Source organism: Leptosomus discolor, chromosome 8 (genome assembly GCF_034619465.1).
Source record: "Leptosomus discolor isolate bLepDis1 chromosome 8, bLepDis1.hap2, whole genome shotgun sequence".
Classification (NCBI taxonomy): domain Eukaryota; kingdom Metazoa; phylum Chordata; class Aves; order Leptosomiformes; family Leptosomidae; genus Leptosomus; species Leptosomus discolor.
Genome location: NC_141398.1, coordinates 27,721,868 through 27,739,022, shown reverse-complemented (window position 1 = coordinate 27,739,022; position 17,155 = coordinate 27,721,868). Strand labels below are relative to the sequence as shown.

The following is a 17,155-nucleotide window of genomic DNA, read 5'->3' as shown; positions in this document are numbered from 1 at the left end:
GTTAAATAAGAAACACAGGGTTTTTTTTGTTTTTTTTTTTTTTAATACAGCCTCCCCCTTTATGTTGCTGTTATTACATGTTTAATTACTATTCCTTCCATTTGGATAAAGCACATGGGCAAAATTAATTTTTTACTCTGTTTACTTTTTAGTTTTCATTATATATTTTATGAAAATATTCCTTTCAAGATTAAAGAACTTGCCCATTTTAAAAATCTGTCTTGAAATTCTTTTCTTAACCTTTCATTATGACTAGAAATTAACTTCCAGCAATTTTTTTGAATACTAAATAGTCACATTAGTTTTCCAGATAAAAAGACATATTGTATTTTTTTCTTAAGTTAAACGTACTATGTTGCTCATTTTTTAAAATTTCTACGCAAATCTTATTTTAGGAATCCATGGGATTTGTCTCAATCAAAGTCTTCTTTAGTTGGATGACGCACTAAAAATTTTAGAAAAAAATCTTTGTAAAACACTGAAGGACACAAAACTCCCCTGCTCAGCTATTACACAAGTATTAAATATTGCCCTCCTTCACCGAAATCATGATCCATCCAGCACAGGCTGTGCCTGTGCTCAGCACCACCTGCTTCAGATGAAGATGAAGAAATGCCAAAGAGGAGGATTTAGGGTAATCTTTTCTGTCTCCCATCCTTCCCCTGTCCTGCATAGTCCCCTTGAAGACCTCACACTAATCCCAGGAATTCAGAGACTGATTTAATCCTTTAAGCATAAGCCTTCCACTACTATGACTACTATGACTACTACCTACTACTATTTTGGAATAACTGTTAACAGCTTTTTTTTACTATAGACGTATTTAATTATTCTTTGAAGCTTGCTAAACTCACTTCTCAGAGTCCTGTAGCAATCACCTAATTTAAATACTTTACATAATAAAATGGTCTAATTGTGGATCCCATGCAAAAGTATATCCTCGTACCAGCTTTGAATTTCCTGTCTTTCCTTACGTAATTGAAATCCCTCTGTTTCTTGCATGATGAGGACCAGGAGTGCTGAATCACCATCCCTACATTCTCTCTCTCCCTGTCACTCATTCACTCCTTGTTCAGTGAGCTGGTTACTTACTAATATGGCTAGTTCCAGCACCCTCCCTATTGAAAAGCTTTTTCTGTTCTTATAGTCTCATTGCTCCATTGTGATCACTGTCAAATAAATAGTGCGGAAAATTCAAACACAATTTTCAGAACAGATTTTTTTTAGATTCCATTAATTTTAATTAAATTATTAATAATGCAATTATTATTAATGCATAATATTAAAATTTTAGAAATGGGATCAGGAATTTAACTTCCTCTGTCCCCATTCAAACTGTAGCTTTGTAATGTATTATTTGGCCCAGGACTTTTGATGCTTGGCACCTACCCATCTTCAGACAACCAAGGCAGGAGGTCCCCACTGTGAAACTCAGTCTGTTAATTTAGGTGTCTACTCATGTGTTTAGGAGTCTAACTTGAAAGCATATTTTTTTAAGAATTAGGAAAATGGAGTACATTACAGTGAGAATGAAAAAGAACTCTCTTAAGCAATGCAGTACTGACAGCTATTTGCCCAACCAAAAGCCCATTTTATTAAAACTTGAGCAAGTAGATAAAAGATAGTAACTCTTATTTTGACTAGGGAACTGGCTAAAATATTTTACCTTCTGGTAAGGACTCTTGATCTCACAAAGCTTCTGCTTCTTTACTTTCAAATGTTCTAAAGTCCCAGAACTGTCCGTGAGAAACTGAGGAAGCTCAGAAGATGGAAGGTCATCTGGGAGGGGAAGGATGGCTCTTAGGCACAAGCTGGCCAATGCTTTGTTTTAAGAAGCCAGCCTCCTGACGGAAGAGAGCTCGCCTACAGAGCGGGAGGGTCAGATCAAACTTCTTTGGCAGAAAAATGTGATTCTTTGCATCTGAACATGGCTTTTGCCACTGGTCAGAACAAGACTGGTGAGACAAACACTCCCAGTTGTCCCCAAGAGCGCAGCTGTGAGGAACATGAACTCAGCAAGCTGCTTAATTTCAGCCAAAAGAATGGATATCATGAGACACTGGATGAGCTTTTCTTACCAGTAAGTAAGAGAGACTGTCTGGGAACTGATATCATTTGGCTAGATAGGGTCTGAGACAAGACTAATGGCTTTGACTCAGTTGTTCCCAGTTTCATATGCAAGTCTGATGAGGCAGTAAGATCTATGCCAGTTCTGAGTGTGGCCAGAAAAGACTGTGCAAGAAGGCGTTTCAATTTGTTAGACAGAGAGTGAGGAAACCTTCTGGGGAAAGGAGAGCCTAGAAAATGGAGAGGACCAGAACAGAAGTAGATCCTGCAAATAAGCCAGAAGTTATGAGGATCTGGGGAGCATATTAGTCAGATACGTCTATTAAAGACATCTGTATATATGGCAGCATCTTGTGAATTCAGAGAACATGATGCCAATTACGACCGTCAGAGAGTCGTAATTTTGGTAAATGCATAAAAGGGAATTCAGTAAAACTGGGAAGGTATCAGAAAAAGGAGCTGAATAAGCGTAAGTATTTAGACAAACGTAACAAGCTTAAAGGGAAAAGAACAATCGGAGTATTTTGCCATGGAGGGTGATTTCAGTAATAATGGGCGGTGGGGAAATATAGTGGAACAACATCACTATCTACCTACAAACTGTTCAGGAAAGAAAGACTGGGCCACAGAAGCAGAGGAGATCCACTGTATAGAAGGATAACATGAACATTATTTAGCTGAACTTTAAGTGGGAAGGACTATGCAACTGAATCTCTGAAGACAAATAAATACTAAACTAGAAATTCCAAAGCATTTTAACAACTTTTGGAAATTAAAGGCATTAGCAGGTCTTTGTTGCTAATATGCAGCTTAAGAAAAGGAAATAGAGTGAGCAATGTTGAACTCAAAAAGAATTGTTAACAAAATTGTGGTAACAGGGACTTTGGCTACTCCCCTATGCTTGGCCAAATAGATCAGGAAGCACACGGATTAGAAGAGAGATTTCTTGACACTTGACATGACAGCGTCTTGGAAAATGACTCACAAAAGGAAGAAACTAGTCTTAACTCGGGTATTAATCACAAACTGATTGTAGCTGGCTCACTAAGTCTTTATGTCTGGACCACAAGGCAATTCAGTATAGCAGCTCCTATATTCATGGATCATACCTTTAATCTCTTCAAGGTGATGCTATTTAATTTTCTTTAAAAACTGTGATGTAAGTATGTATTTTAATATCTTATGAAATTCAGCGAAGAGCAACTTCATCTTTCTCCTCCTAAATCCACCCTTAAATATTGGCCAGAGGTGAAGTACTAAACACAGCTTTATGAGCTGCTCCTCCTCCCAGGAGTGTGAATGCCTTCAGAGAGCTTCTCATATGGCTCAGCAGCTATCAGCTTCTTGCTAAAAAACATAGATGCAGTGCGTCTTCCACATACTAGGATTCAGTGAGCATGGCTGAACTACAGCTGTATAGTGCCCAGGTATCCCTGCTTTCCAAATACAGTTTGGTGTTGGCTTCACAGCAAACCAGACACAACTGGTGTTTTTACTAAGCCTTGTTTCAAACACTCCTACCCAACCATACTTGCTTCAAGAGAGAGGAACACCACCTCAACTTAGGTTTATTCAAGACATGAACTGGGTATTGGAGCCTCACCGAGTACTAGGCAGGGCTAGTCTTCACTGCAAGCTACCACTGTGTCACAACACAACCTTGAAGAGTCCCCTTGGCACAATGCCCACGGTGACTTGGCAATCACATCCACCTAGGCTGCACTCAGCGTTGTGGCAGCCAGCAGCAGTTAAAACCTGCTGGGACCACAGCTCAAGCACGATTAGCTGGCACGATGACAATCATGTATTTGTCTCAGCTAACTTCAACTCTATAAACAGGAATAAGCAATATACTGGTAAGGAAAGGCGTAATTTGTGTACACACAAATGCTTTGTGGAACCTGTGCAGCGTAGTACTGGATGCATGAAAATGAATAGTGAAAACAGAGGTAATGAAGGAAGAAAGGTTACACAGCCATAGAAGAAGGAATCACAGAAGGAATAGCTGAAGAAAAACACAGGAGAAGGAAAGAGAGTACATGAATAAAGCATGCAAAAAAACCCAATGAATGAAAGGGGCTCAAGTTAAGAGGTACAATTTGGGAGTGGACAAAGATGACAAAATTAAACTAAAACAAACGTATAGAGTCAGGCAAGCATGAGAAGAGTCTCACTAACCCCTCCCATGGTTGTTAAATACATAGGAAGGCCATTTGGATGGGACAGAAAACATTAGGCAAAAAGGATGCAAAGGAGCAGTGTATTTTTTCCAATTAAAACCTATTCTGAAAATGTCTTTTTTCATCATTTCAAGCATAGTAACAGTTTAATAAATTATAGTATTCCTGGTGACACTGAGAACACTGGGCTTTAATGAATCAATAGGTTTGTTTCATCTTTAACTAATTTGAACCTTTAATCTGCTTGCTTGTGCAAAGTCTTTTTCTTTCAGGTCAAAGTATTAAATAGGCTCAAGAAGTAAATGAGAAAATAAATACCAGAAACCCCGTGGAGAACATTTAAATTAAAGTTTTCTAATAGTCAAATCAACTTAATGCCGTGATCACCGGCTCAGTTCAGCTTCTTCCCCTCTATCCCCAACTCCATGGCTAAAGCTGTGGGAGTGAATAGCAAAAGAAAGGAAGGGGCTTTGGTTTCTTTTAGTTTCTTGATACTTGCTTTGCTCTAGATTGTTTTGGCTTTTTTTTTTCTTTTTATTTTAACTGCTCTCATACAGGAACATACAGGACATACAGGAACTTTTAAAACACAGATTTGTAAAAATCAAACACATAGCCCAAAACCTTGGCCTGAAAATTTCTCCCCATGTTTCATGCCTGGTTTGCACTCTGCTGTACACCCATGTTGGTTATGGATTTGACTTTTTTTTTTTAATGGATATAAATTATATCCATATAATACTGGTGCAAACCCTTATGTAAACAAAATATTGCTGATTTAACTGTCTTCCACCAGCACAACATAGTTCAGTTAATGAGTCAGAATACACTTTGATATCAGTATAAATGGTTCCTCCTGGGAGGAGGATTGCTTCTTTACTGTTAAAGTGTAGATAAGTTTTGAACTTTTCCCTTACTTGGGCTTAAATCAATCAAACCCGCATCTAGTATTTCTCATCCAGAAACAATACAGCTTCTACATCACCTTTTTGACTGCTGGTTTCTGTCTGTGTTCTTGCTTCGATTGTACGGTCATCAGAAAAGGGTATATCTAAAATCCTCTTGAAAGCAGAAGTTTTGTTTCAAGCGACAGCAACCGCGGGATCAAATGCCTCCAATCTTAAAAGAAAAAGAAAGAAAAGTGACTCAAAAGTTTGAAGCTAACCAATGGTTTGCAGTTGGCAGACACACTTATATTTAATATTGAGGAAGCAATGACTTTCTGGCCTCCAGAGGAGCATCTCCTAGACAGACAGGCAGGCACAACACAAAATGAAGTCTTAATGCTGTGAGCTTCTTGAGAATGCTACAATAACATTCTGGCAGACTGGGCTCCCTTGGCTACTGTAGTCACTGCAGTGCGAGCATCTCTTTCAGTTTAGCATGATGCTTGGCAAGTTTCCCAACCTTACATTATCTGGGAAAGGAAGACAAGAGAAGTTGGTACATTCAGGGAGCCTTTGAAGAAGCTTCTTCACAGTTTGCTCGTAGCAAAACAGTTGGTTGCATGTAGGAGAAGTCTCAGGACTGCAGCTTAGACTGCTAGCTTGAAAAGGGTTTAACTGAATCGCATCCAGGCACCAAGATGCTCAGATACCACAGCAATGTGTGTGGTATAAGAACCTAGATAGAAGAAGATTAGATAGCAAGTCAGACAGAATTTTGCATGTGATTTCCTGGGTTTGTCTAAACTTATAGCGGCAACAGTTAATTAGAGGAGGTTCTGAAGGCAGCTCCTGGGTGGGTTATGTCACTTATATATTAGGTTCCAGTCATAAATTGCCAGCTGAGAGTTACCCCTGTAGCAGGAAGCCTCTATTGATGCAAAGCTGATGGAAACCATCCTTGTGCCTTCCCACTCAGGGGTAGAAGCAGCAGATATTGGTGATGGAAGATCTGGGGAAGAAGAAGTGCGTTGACAGCAACGGCAGAATTCCAATGAAAAGGGCATCAAGATGGGCACAGGCCATCACCTGAAGAGAGACAGATGCAGGAGGTGGTTGCACACAGGAGTTATTTGTGGTCATCCTCTAGATGATTGCTGTACCTATTTCCAGATCTAGTCCCTCTCCTTCTGCCACACATGAATCTCTCATCTCTTGTAATCACTTCCTTTGGCTCTTAAGCAAGGGTGGCTTTTTAATTGCAGATTAATACTTTAATGAAATTCTTGAGGCTCCTTTGAAGTGACTGGGCAAGAGAGACTGGTCTTTCAGCAGCAGCTGCTGGTGCAAGAGTCACAGCACACATTGCTGTACGTGGAAGGTGGTGCCATAAGACTCTGTGCAGCAGGATCCATCATTTTTTCTCCAGTAGTGCCTCAGGGCACATCCACATGGCACAGCGCAGTGCTGCACAGGGATACTTGAGCTGCCTTTAAACAGTGGTTGCACTAGTTTCACAGCAGGAATAGTTAGCCCACCTGGAGTACAATTCTAATATACCTATAGTGCTTGCACCTTTATACTTGCCCATGAGTTGGCTTGTTCAGTGCAAGGTCAGCTCTCTCTTCCTCTCCATAGAACTGCACTCTGCTGTGTGGACCCACCTGCACTTAGAAGTCTTAAAAAAAAAGTAAACTATAAAGTTTAGGACCTTATATCAATTTTGATCTGCAGTTTCTGATCTGTGGAGCCTAATTTATTTTAGAAAGTGGGACAGCTTTCAAGACTGATTTCATAGGTAATGCGCCGCTTTTTTTTTTTTTCTTGGCTGATATTCCTGATTTTGTGTTTTATTCCTTCCTTTGAGTATCTAAAATTTTGCATGAAAATTCTACTCACTTGGAAACACCAACACATGAAGTAATTACCAGTCTTTCCTGCCTAAGTTAATGGCCTTCTCCTTCCTCATGCTGTTAGTTCAAGGTCATAATGATAGATTTAAATCCTTCATGAATTTTCATCTGACTTGCTGTCCACAGAAATTGTTCATTAAAAGATCCAATTTCCATTGGCATTCTCCCTTTCAAAGGATGTCAACAGGAAATATAAATGCTTAGCCCTTTGTGAATGATCTGCAAAGACATGCAGGCTTATAAAGAAGAAAAGCAGCAGTTAACCAAATCCTTTAGTTTCTGTTTTGAATGACTGGCCATAGGAATGTGGGCTAAGCTGTATTTCAGCTGTTCCCAAGGATGTGTATGTTAACTTGTTGATACTGGTACGTACTTCAGGCTCCAGTGACAGCTATGTGACCACTCTGATGATCATTGTCCTGTAGCAGAACCAGCCCCTGCCTCCTCTCAGGAACACAAGGCATGAAAGAAAACAAAGAGGGATCTGTTTTTTCAGAGGACTGGCACTCGTACCTCCTGCTCTTTACCAAAAAAAGAGAGATCCTAGGTAACCTTAGCTCTCACCCTATGCTCCCAGCAACCATTAGGTTGTAAGGAACTGCATGACTTGCTCCAGCAATTGATGTGAATGTCTGATACCTGGGAGAGCTGAGCCTTCTGCCTTACAGGCCAGGATCTGATTGATAGGAGCAAAATTCAATACCCAGAACACCAGCCTACTTCATTGGGAACTACTTGTCACCACCAAAAGGAAAGCCCACCACAGCCTTAAAGTTTCAGTGTTAAGTTTTTGAAATCTTACCGGTGTTCAAGGTCTGTGTCTTTCACAGTAAAAAATACTTGGAGTGTACTGTGAATGCACAGACACAGATCAGCGCTGAACATCTGGTTAAAATAAATTACAGTCTTATTTTGCAAATAAAAGTTCCTAGGGTCTACATGACAAAGTCTGGCCAGCATAACTATCTCATGGGGAAAAAATCACATCCCTAGCCTACAAAGATAACTATTTTGGCATGATTCCCTTCCCCACTATGTAGACTTATGTAGACATACACCAAATAGAGGAGTCCTTTTGCCAGTATAACTCTCATTGTTTGGGAGGTACTTCAACCATGCTGGCAGACTCCTGCAGTTGGTATAAACCATGTCTCCATTGAGGGATTAGGCCAGAACAGTGACACCAGCAAAGCCCCTGAAGTACAGAATAACCCTTTTTTCTCCTGCTACTAGCCTCTAGCATTTTTCAGTTTTAAAGCTTCCTGCTAAAAGAAAACAGAGAATTTGTGCCCTTTCTTATATCAGTGAGACATTCTTTCTTTTTACAGAGGAATTAAAGTATACATATGGGTAGGAGGCATGTTGCTTTCAGACATCCCAGTGGTACTTGCTTTTGGATAGAGAAGATCCCACTTGTGTAGGATGCCTGTTGTTTGTTTTGATGTTGGTTTTGGAGGTGGAGGGGCAGAGGCGGTTTGCATTATAAGTCTTCCTATTTTGGTTTTGCATGGTGGCATTTGAAAAAAATCTAATGGTCATAGCTAATGGATTACAACTGTGTATGCAAATGAATTTGAACTGTTTTGAATAACAAAAGTCTTTCAGTCTGTTGTGAATCGTATTCTTACTCTCTGACTCTTCCTTGTTTTTTTCATATGGTCCCTGTTAGCTCTTACCTGATAACATTTGCCAAAGGACTTTCCGAATGAACCCAAAAATTCAAGATTTACCAGCCAACGTTAACCTATGAGCCCCCATAAGGCAAGACAACTCATAAAGCTATCAGGATTCAGCTCATTGTGGCAACAGTTTTCACCTGTCCTATTTAGACAGTTCATTTTGTCTAAAGTCCCACTTACCTCAGTCTACACAGACTCTCCTCATTCTTTCCCTGCTCCTTCACCCTCCATTTGTCTCCCAGGTCATGTGCTTTTGAGCACATGGTGAACAGGACAGAAAGAACAAGAAAGAGGCATGGAGGGGAGGCACCCAGACCAAACCCAATCTTTTCTGAGCAGATGCAGACCAGGAACTTCCCCTTATTTTAATTTCCCATTATCACTTAGCTGTGAAATTATGAAAACATGGAGCAAGCCACCGAGAGGCCTCCACTCTTGCATGCACCCTGTTGGAAGGAGGGCACTTGCAGCTTGCTCCATCAGGCTGCCTGACTGCCAGGACATGTCTACCTTCCCTACAGCTAACACTGGCAAATGGTACCTGGTGAAGTACAGCACCCAAGGGCTGATTTAGGAAATGGCAAGAGAAAGCAATGACCAAAAAAAAAATGCTGCCTCTTCTCTGCCTCAAATTAGGCTTTTACAGGTGAGCAGAAATGGTTTGGGCTGCTAATGAGGTGTAGGCTGCCAAAGAAAACACATGCACAAATTCATATTTTCCAGGTGGCTGCTAGTAGAAGTGTAACTGTCCATTGAAGTCTACAGCATAAGCTTTTTTTGCATTTACTCATTAAATTGCAGATTTTTCATGAGGTTACTATATCATAATGCTAGCTATGTTGTCTCATTGGCCCTGTAAATCTGTCGATTGTCACAAGATTTAAAGAAACTGAGAGCCTCATTCAAGTCACATGAGGATCAGGAGGCACTTCTGCAGAAGGTGCTGGTGGCTCTGCATGACCTGTTGTTGCTGGAGCACCAAAGAGAGCCCAGGCCACCACTCCAGCTCAGCATTACCATTGCTCAATGCCGAGCGTGAACTAGTCAAGCCAAAGGGATTTGGATCAGAACTGAGTGTTGAGACAACAAACACGGGATGGAGTGTTTCCCTGAAGGATGTTAAAACAAGAAGCAGAAAAATGCATGACTGGTCCCTCGTGGTTCAGCCAATGGGACAACCTGCTCAGACTGGTTTGATTTCACCCTTCTCGTTCACGTGCAGACTCTGGCTTTTCTGGCTGAGGCGGCCCCAAGCTAGGCCCTTCTTCCCAGACTGACAGCCTTGCTGTCTTGCTTTCCCCTCTCTACCTCTGCTAATACCTTTGCCTCACTCCTGGCAGAGCTGAACACACTTGTTAAATAAAACCCTTCATGACTTTGATGACAAACGCTGTGCTACAGGACTTTGAGCATTTCTACAAGCAGCTAATTTCGGTTCCCATTTCTCAGGTGGTTATGTGATTTAACTCTTTTGTGGTAGCCTGAGAGGGGCATCGACAGTTGGAGCAGGCAGGGAACATAATGGGGGATGTGTTCACATTTCTCACTACTACCAATGTACCTACTACAGCCAAATCTCTCAGATTTGGGCTTTTTAATTAGGTAGGCCATTTCCAGTGTAAGGGCACTCATATTGAAAGTAAGTTAGGAGCAAGATGGAGAATTTAGACAAGATTTTGAGAGAAACACGTCTGCACTGTCATTCAGACCTGTTTCATCGTTATTTAAATTTTAAAGTCATTCTGAAGATTTGACAGGGGTCCTAATGCATCTAGCTTATTTTCAGAGGATGCAGGTATGAGAGTGATGCTACGGGATGAGATGAGTCCCCCCCAGCAACTCTGTAACACTTGTTCTCTTCTCCAAAGTGATCCAAAATACATAAATGGGTGTTCGCTAAGTTTACCTTTGTATGCGAATGTAAGCTCTGTAGAATGGGTTTGATACATTTGAGTAGAAGGAGAAGAATGTGGCCTAAAACTGAATGGTTCTCAGTGCAACTGAGATTCAAGAAAATATGTGCAGGGACACATTTGTTTTGTAGGTACGAGTTACATACAGCTCCTAGCACTCTATCTAAGTAGGGTACCTTCAGAAAAGAAAACCGAGACTGCTAAATATTGATGCAAGCAAACAGCAGATTAGTTGAATAGGATTATTGACCCACAAAAGAACTAAAAAGAAAATTGTGAAGCATCGAGTAGAGCAGCTTTGACCGTGTTGTTTTAACACCAAGTATTTTGACCAGAAGGGCTTCATGCCTTCTTTCTCTCATTAATACTAATATGGCTGCCTCAAAAGTGGCACTTATTAAATACCACCAGCTAGCTGCTGTAGTGACATTACAGCTGTTATGCTGATGCCAGAAATACCTCATTTTAGTGTGGGCCTTTCCAGGAATAAGAAAACAAAGCACCTTCCACTAGGTCTGGACTTTTGCATATTGCAGAGACCCATCTAACTGAATTAAGTAGAGATGCCAAGACCAAGTTACTGAAACATTTCTCATGCTGACTTGGTTTAACAAGAATGTAGCCTGGTCTGAACACAGCATGGGTTTCCATGCAAGCTGAATGATCAACACCTTACGATTTCTGTGTTTAAAGACATGGCTTGACTATTCCCCGAAGCCTGGGTTTGTCCTTTATCTCGCAGAGGTCCAGAGGAAATCTGCCTGCCAGCAAGGTTGCTCTCTGGGAGTGTGGATAGGAGGAACAGTCATCCCCATTACTGTAACCACTCACATTTCTATATATCTAAGCATATGCACCCGTTTTCATGAACAAACCTAACCACAATTAGTCCTTGCTCCTTAGATGTCTCCATCTGAGTGCCATGCTTAGTCAGCCTTATGCAAATAATATTTCCGCTGATTTAAATTCACACAGACTTCAGTGAGAGTGTGGCAAGATTAGGACCTGCAAGATAGCCTCCAAGATCACAGGTTCACTGATGCAAGAATTTATACAAATAGATAGAAAGGACAAAGAACAAAGAAGTTAGGCAAGACCACCGTGATGAGAACCAGTTTTGTCCGAAGTCAGAAACCTCAGATATCACTGGAGAAACAAAAGGGTATGCAGCTGGCAGTTAACACATCAGCTGAAGACCTAAGACTATATTGGGAATTGTGGAAGCAGAGAATTCAAAATAGACCCATTTCTACCACAGGTAAAGGGTGGGGGAGATGGAGATTTGATGAGGGGTGGATGTGCCGAAGCCTCTCCCCAGGCAGGTTCTCTGCCAGTGGCCGGCAGGGCTTGTGTGATGACACCTTCTTTTCCTTCCCATTATAATTCGATAATGTGCACCTGGCTGGACCGCCAGCACGTTGGCACTCCCAGGCGTAAAAAGATACTGGCCTCTCTAAAGATACCAACCTCATGAAATGCCATACCTTGGCACAACACGGTCAAGGTCTGAGCTGTCCTTATTTGCATGTAGTCATGACCTAGGCTGACTAAAAGATCCATAAACTCTTTGGGAAAAGAACAGCTACAGGTTTGTCTACTTTTTGTGTTCCAAGAACTTTTCTCATTAGCTTCAAGATGACATTTTAATGAGGTTTCACTGCATAGAAAACATGGGACAATTTAACCAGCTCTGTCCGCCACCTCCCTCCCCAAACTCTTTCTGAAATGAGTTACCATTTGGGAATGAAAGCTTTTATGAGAATTGATGTCGTTCGTATGGAGGCAGGGGTGAGGGAAAAGTCATTCAGCTGATAAATCTTGGTATTGGACCTTATGCCATTCCCACTCCTGCCCCATACCAGTGGCAAACCCGCCTTGTTCAGACTCGGGCAAGTTTCTTCAAAAGCCGGGAGCTAGTGTGTGTTTGTTTGTTTGTTTTGGAGTCACGGAGAGGGCAGCATAAAATAGCCGCAAGGCAATTCCCGTTCAGTAAAATGGAAGTCTCACCAGCTCTTCATTCAATACAATGTGGCTCAAGAGGATATCCTGCCAACTCAGTGATAAAGAGGGAAATAAAGTCACTTCCTCACCAGCTGTTTGATTCAGGTAGAAAAAGGAAGCCTTTACTTCCTCGTGTTTGCTCTCCCCACCTCCCCCTCAGTCAGAAATGCCTGGCTGAAACTGCCTTCTCCTTTCTCCCTCCGTATTTTCAGTAAGGAGCTGTCAGATCTGTAAGGCTTCGCTGGGCTCAGCCTATGGGAAGTATATACTTCTCTGCGGCCGAGAAGCTATGCCTTGCCTCTCAAGCAGGGTGAAGCTGAGTTGCAAGAGGACCAAGACTGAACAAACTCGGCTCAATGCACAAGCAAAGAATGCCTGTGTAATTAAAGATGACACTTGTTTCTTGGATCAGAGCTGCCAAATTTGGGGCAGTGGAAGAGCAGGGTAGCACAATCTGGAGGCTTTGTTTCGAGGCTGCCCTGACCCAGTGCACTGTTATGCCTCCTCATCCTCCAAGGGTGACAAACTCCACTTTTGCCCTGGGCTCCCCACAAATCCCAGGAACTCCAGCCAGGAACATGCTATGTCCTATCTGCTTATAGTTCAAAAGGCAAGATGGCAGCAAGTCGTGCCCTCGGGGCAATCTTCCTGGCCTGCCAATCAAGCCCAGGTAGGTGAGGCAGGCATCTCGGGTGTTTTGGTGGTAAGAGGAGCTCAGTGACAGCATCTTTCCCTTCCCCACTTCCACCTTTCTTGCTTGACAGAAACAGTCAACATGGTTTGACTTAATTAAAAGCCTCTTAAGAAATTACTTTTTGAAAACTTATTGCTGAATGAAGAGTTCTTTTCCATACAATTTTTAACTGCCCTGATACAATTTTACATCCAGGATGCAACTTTTCATTAAATTTTGAACAGGTACATCTTAAAAGCAAGGTCTGCAACCCTTTTCTTTCCAATTGTGTAAGACTTCCAGAAAGGTTGCCCAAGCCAGAACTTGCCTCAGTCTATTTGCCAAGGGGACCTTTGCTTTCATTATAAAAAGTGCTTTTCAGAGGACATCAAGTGTTTCAAGCAATTTTCCTAATCTTATTTGTTTTAGCAGAGATTTTCTTATTTTAAACAGAGAAGTTTAGGTGACAAAAATCCAGTGACAAATACATGGGTTTACAGAAGGAGACAAACCTTATGAAACAGTTGAGATTCTGTTTAGGGTTCTCTTTGTGCTAAAATAGTTTTCAACAACGGGCCATTTTTCCCTCCCCCCCTCGCCTTGTTTTAGTACATAAAATGGACATGTGTTTATTTAAAACAGGTTTGAAACTTAAACAAATAGTGACAGGCTGTTCAAACAAGCTTCGGAAATAGGCCTAATCAGGATGTTTGAGAAGGGGAGGGGGAACAATCATAAAGAGCTACTTGTAATATATAGTGCAGACACCATTAGGTTGGGTTCATGTTATTGTTCTAATAATCTCAGACGAAAAAGTACTGCATGCTGCACATTTTTTGTTAACATTCCTCTTTTGAGCCATAGGTTATGCCATGCGTTTGCCTTGTCTTCAAGTTCTACTGTAACCCTCTGGCCACCTTCCTATCCAATACCAGGAGCTCTACTGAATCATTAGAAATGGTCAAGTGGACAAACTGGGAGGAGTGTTTCTAAACTGGGATAGGAAGGAGACATAAGATATGCTCATTTTGTTATTGATACTGTGTATGCATTGGCTGTCATGAACATACCAAAGTGAGACCTTCCCTGCAGAAAGAAAACATGAAAATCCTAACGTTAAAATGTTTTCACGTGATTTGGATTTCCATGGGATTTTTTGTTTAATTTCCTCTCTTTTCCATCCATAATAATATCACCAAGTGTTGAACTTTACCCTTGTTGTATTTTTATAAGGTCTGATCTTGAACTCCCTATACAGACAAAGCTCCCATGGAAGTCAGTGAGTCTGCACTGGCGACAACAGGATTTAGCCCAGCCTGTAACATTTTAGGATATTGTGTTACTTCATAGCCTTAAGGAGAAATAAAAGCAGCTTTCCAAAGAGCTGCACAGCAAACTGAGTGTGCTTTTTCAGCTCTGCAACAGCACAGCAGAATATTAAGGCCAGAGTTTGCAAATGTCTATTTTAGAAACCAGGCAGCTAAGCAAAAGTTGCCGAATTTTCTCCGAAATGAAGAGTTTGCATTAAAACATTCCCCCCAAAGGTTAAGCTGCTTTCACTTAAGAACATACCTTTGGAAAGTTTGAAAATGAATGCCAGGAGGAACAAGCATTGAGAAGTGGCAGGAGGCAGATGTATTTTCAGGTCAAGCTGTTGGTCAAAGCCTATAGCTATTCTGTTACTGACTCTTACCTACTGACACTTGCTCTTACCTACAACATGCTCCAATATTACTTAAGGTAATAACATATTTTGGAAGTAAATACCTATTACTTATTTGAATCTCACTCAGTGTTAGTGAACAGGAGTCAAAATGGCAAAATATTAAAAAAAACCTTACACGCCCTCTTGTGGTAAAATCACAAACGCTCTTATTCTGACAATAACTAGAGCTGGCTGCTGATGGAGGCTAATTTAACTGCGTAATTTACAGAAAATTAACTTGGCTGGAAGGTTTATATTAATAACAGAGATATTTCTCTCCTTAATTCCTGCTGTAAACCATAACATACATGCATTTTTAGAAGGCAGATTACTCCTAGCATATTAACATTACAAAACAGCTAAGGCACTATAACATAGAGAATGTTAACTTCTACCAAAAATGGAACGTCCAGACTAGTAAAGGTAGAGACGGAAAGCCCCACATTAGATGATAGCTGTTTCATGAGTTTATCTCAGCAGTTTGGGAGCAGACCTTGATTGGCTGCACAGTACAAGAGTTGCCCTAAATGATGCTATCGGTTTTGTCACATTTTTCAAGTAATTCAGCTTCGCTATTTACTGCTTTCATGCCATACGGTATGATGTATCCACCTCTCAGAAATGCTCTGAAGCTTCATGTTTCTTAGAAACTGCAACCTGAGAGAAAGGCACTACGTGCAGAGTGTCACCAATCTGATCACTAGCCCAGTCAAACCCCACTGTATTTATGAGTCACAAAAACTTTATCTTTGCTACTTAAACAGCCTTTCCATTCAGTGCCTACACACACCTCCAGACTTTCCCAGAGCAGCTTTACAAAACAGGTCTCCATACATGGAAGACTGCAGCTCGAAGGAGAAACACAGGGTGGTCTGGGCCGGGCTGAGAGAGAGGACTCCCCCTACACCCATGCCAGGTGACTCATGGGCAACCATGAGAAGTGGCATTACTGTGTGCTTCCCCTCCTCTTCCTCTAGATGAATGTCTTGGCTGTGGCCTGGAAGGCAAGTCAGACTGACAATATGATCCCATGGCAAGACAGCTCTTTTTTTACACAGAGCTGTCAGAGAGCAGCTGGTTGGCCCAGCAAACCCTACAGCCAGACCGCTGCCACATCCAAATCATGATTAGCAAGAGCACAGGACCAAGGTGTCACCCCTTTTGGTGACAGTTGTGAAAGACTGTGAAAGGTGTAACACAACCCTAACAGCTTCAGTTCACGTGGAAGAATCATCTGTGGCTACTACACATAGTCTTCTGAACCCATCCCGAGGGAACTAAATAAATACCACCTTATTTTCAGCAAAGCTGACTGGCAATATAGATGCCCCATGTCCAGTGGAAGTGAAAGGTCTGGAGAATGAAGGTCCATTTGCCAGTTTTGTGTATGTTTCAATATACAACACTCAGGAGCCAAAATGGTGGTACTCGTATTTAAAAATGCTGCTCCTATATTTTTCATTAGACAGGGCATGCCTAAAGCAGGAGTCATGACCATAATTATAGCAATATTTGTAAAGAATTAGGCAGGAGAACTTTGTGCTACGCGCTGCACAAAAACGTAGCTCCAAAATCACTATTTTAATAGGTTTGTGTGGGGTTTTTGTGCCATGTGATTGCTGGATGACCACTGAGCAGGAACAAGTTGCCCTCCCTCTAAAAAAGTTACTGCCATTCTGATACTCTGTTATTTCCCTTTCTAGGATGCCTTTGTGGAGTTGTATGGCAACAGTATGAGGCCTTTGTTTGATTTCTCCTGGATCTCTCTGAAGACTATCCTGAGTCTGGTTCTGGTGGGAGCTTGCATCACTCTTGGCGCTTATCTCGGACATAAGTAGAGTCACCCAGTTTATCGTGGATTACAAAAGTCTTTCAAAACAACAAAATAATATTTTTTTTTCTGTAGCACAATGATATTTTATGAGCAAAACAACTTCCCAGCTAAAGATTAAATCAGCTATTACTGCCAAAGGAAATATCATTTATTTTTACATTGCAGGAAAATTATTTATTAAGAGATATTTACATTTTAACCTGCTATTTTCAGAAACTCTGCAAGTTGTATCTGTCATCACATCATGTTGTTATTCTTAACTTTAATGAGCCTCAAAGTCTTTTAGGTTCTTTTTTTAATTAATGC

At 41.2% G+C, this 17,155-nt stretch overlaps 1 protein-coding gene across 2 annotated transcripts in view; it reads left to right on the top strand.

The window, feature by feature from the left end:
• The window catches only part of BCL2 (BCL2 apoptosis regulator), an 88,605-nt gene extending 71,752 nt beyond the window's left edge, over positions 1-16,853 (top strand). The window contains exons 2-3 of one of the 2 annotated variants that reach the window (XM_086469366.1): positions 12,580-12,742; positions 16,719-16,765. In XM_086469366.1, the coding sequence (XP_086325492.1) occupies positions 12,580-12,742; positions 16,719-16,765 (210 nt within the window). Of the gene's footprint in view, positions 1-12,579; positions 12,743-16,718 lie in introns of both variants that reach the window. The other variant, XM_009953520.2, reaches the window with a different exon arrangement.
• The last annotated feature ends 302 nt before the right edge of the window (positions 16,854-17,155 follow it).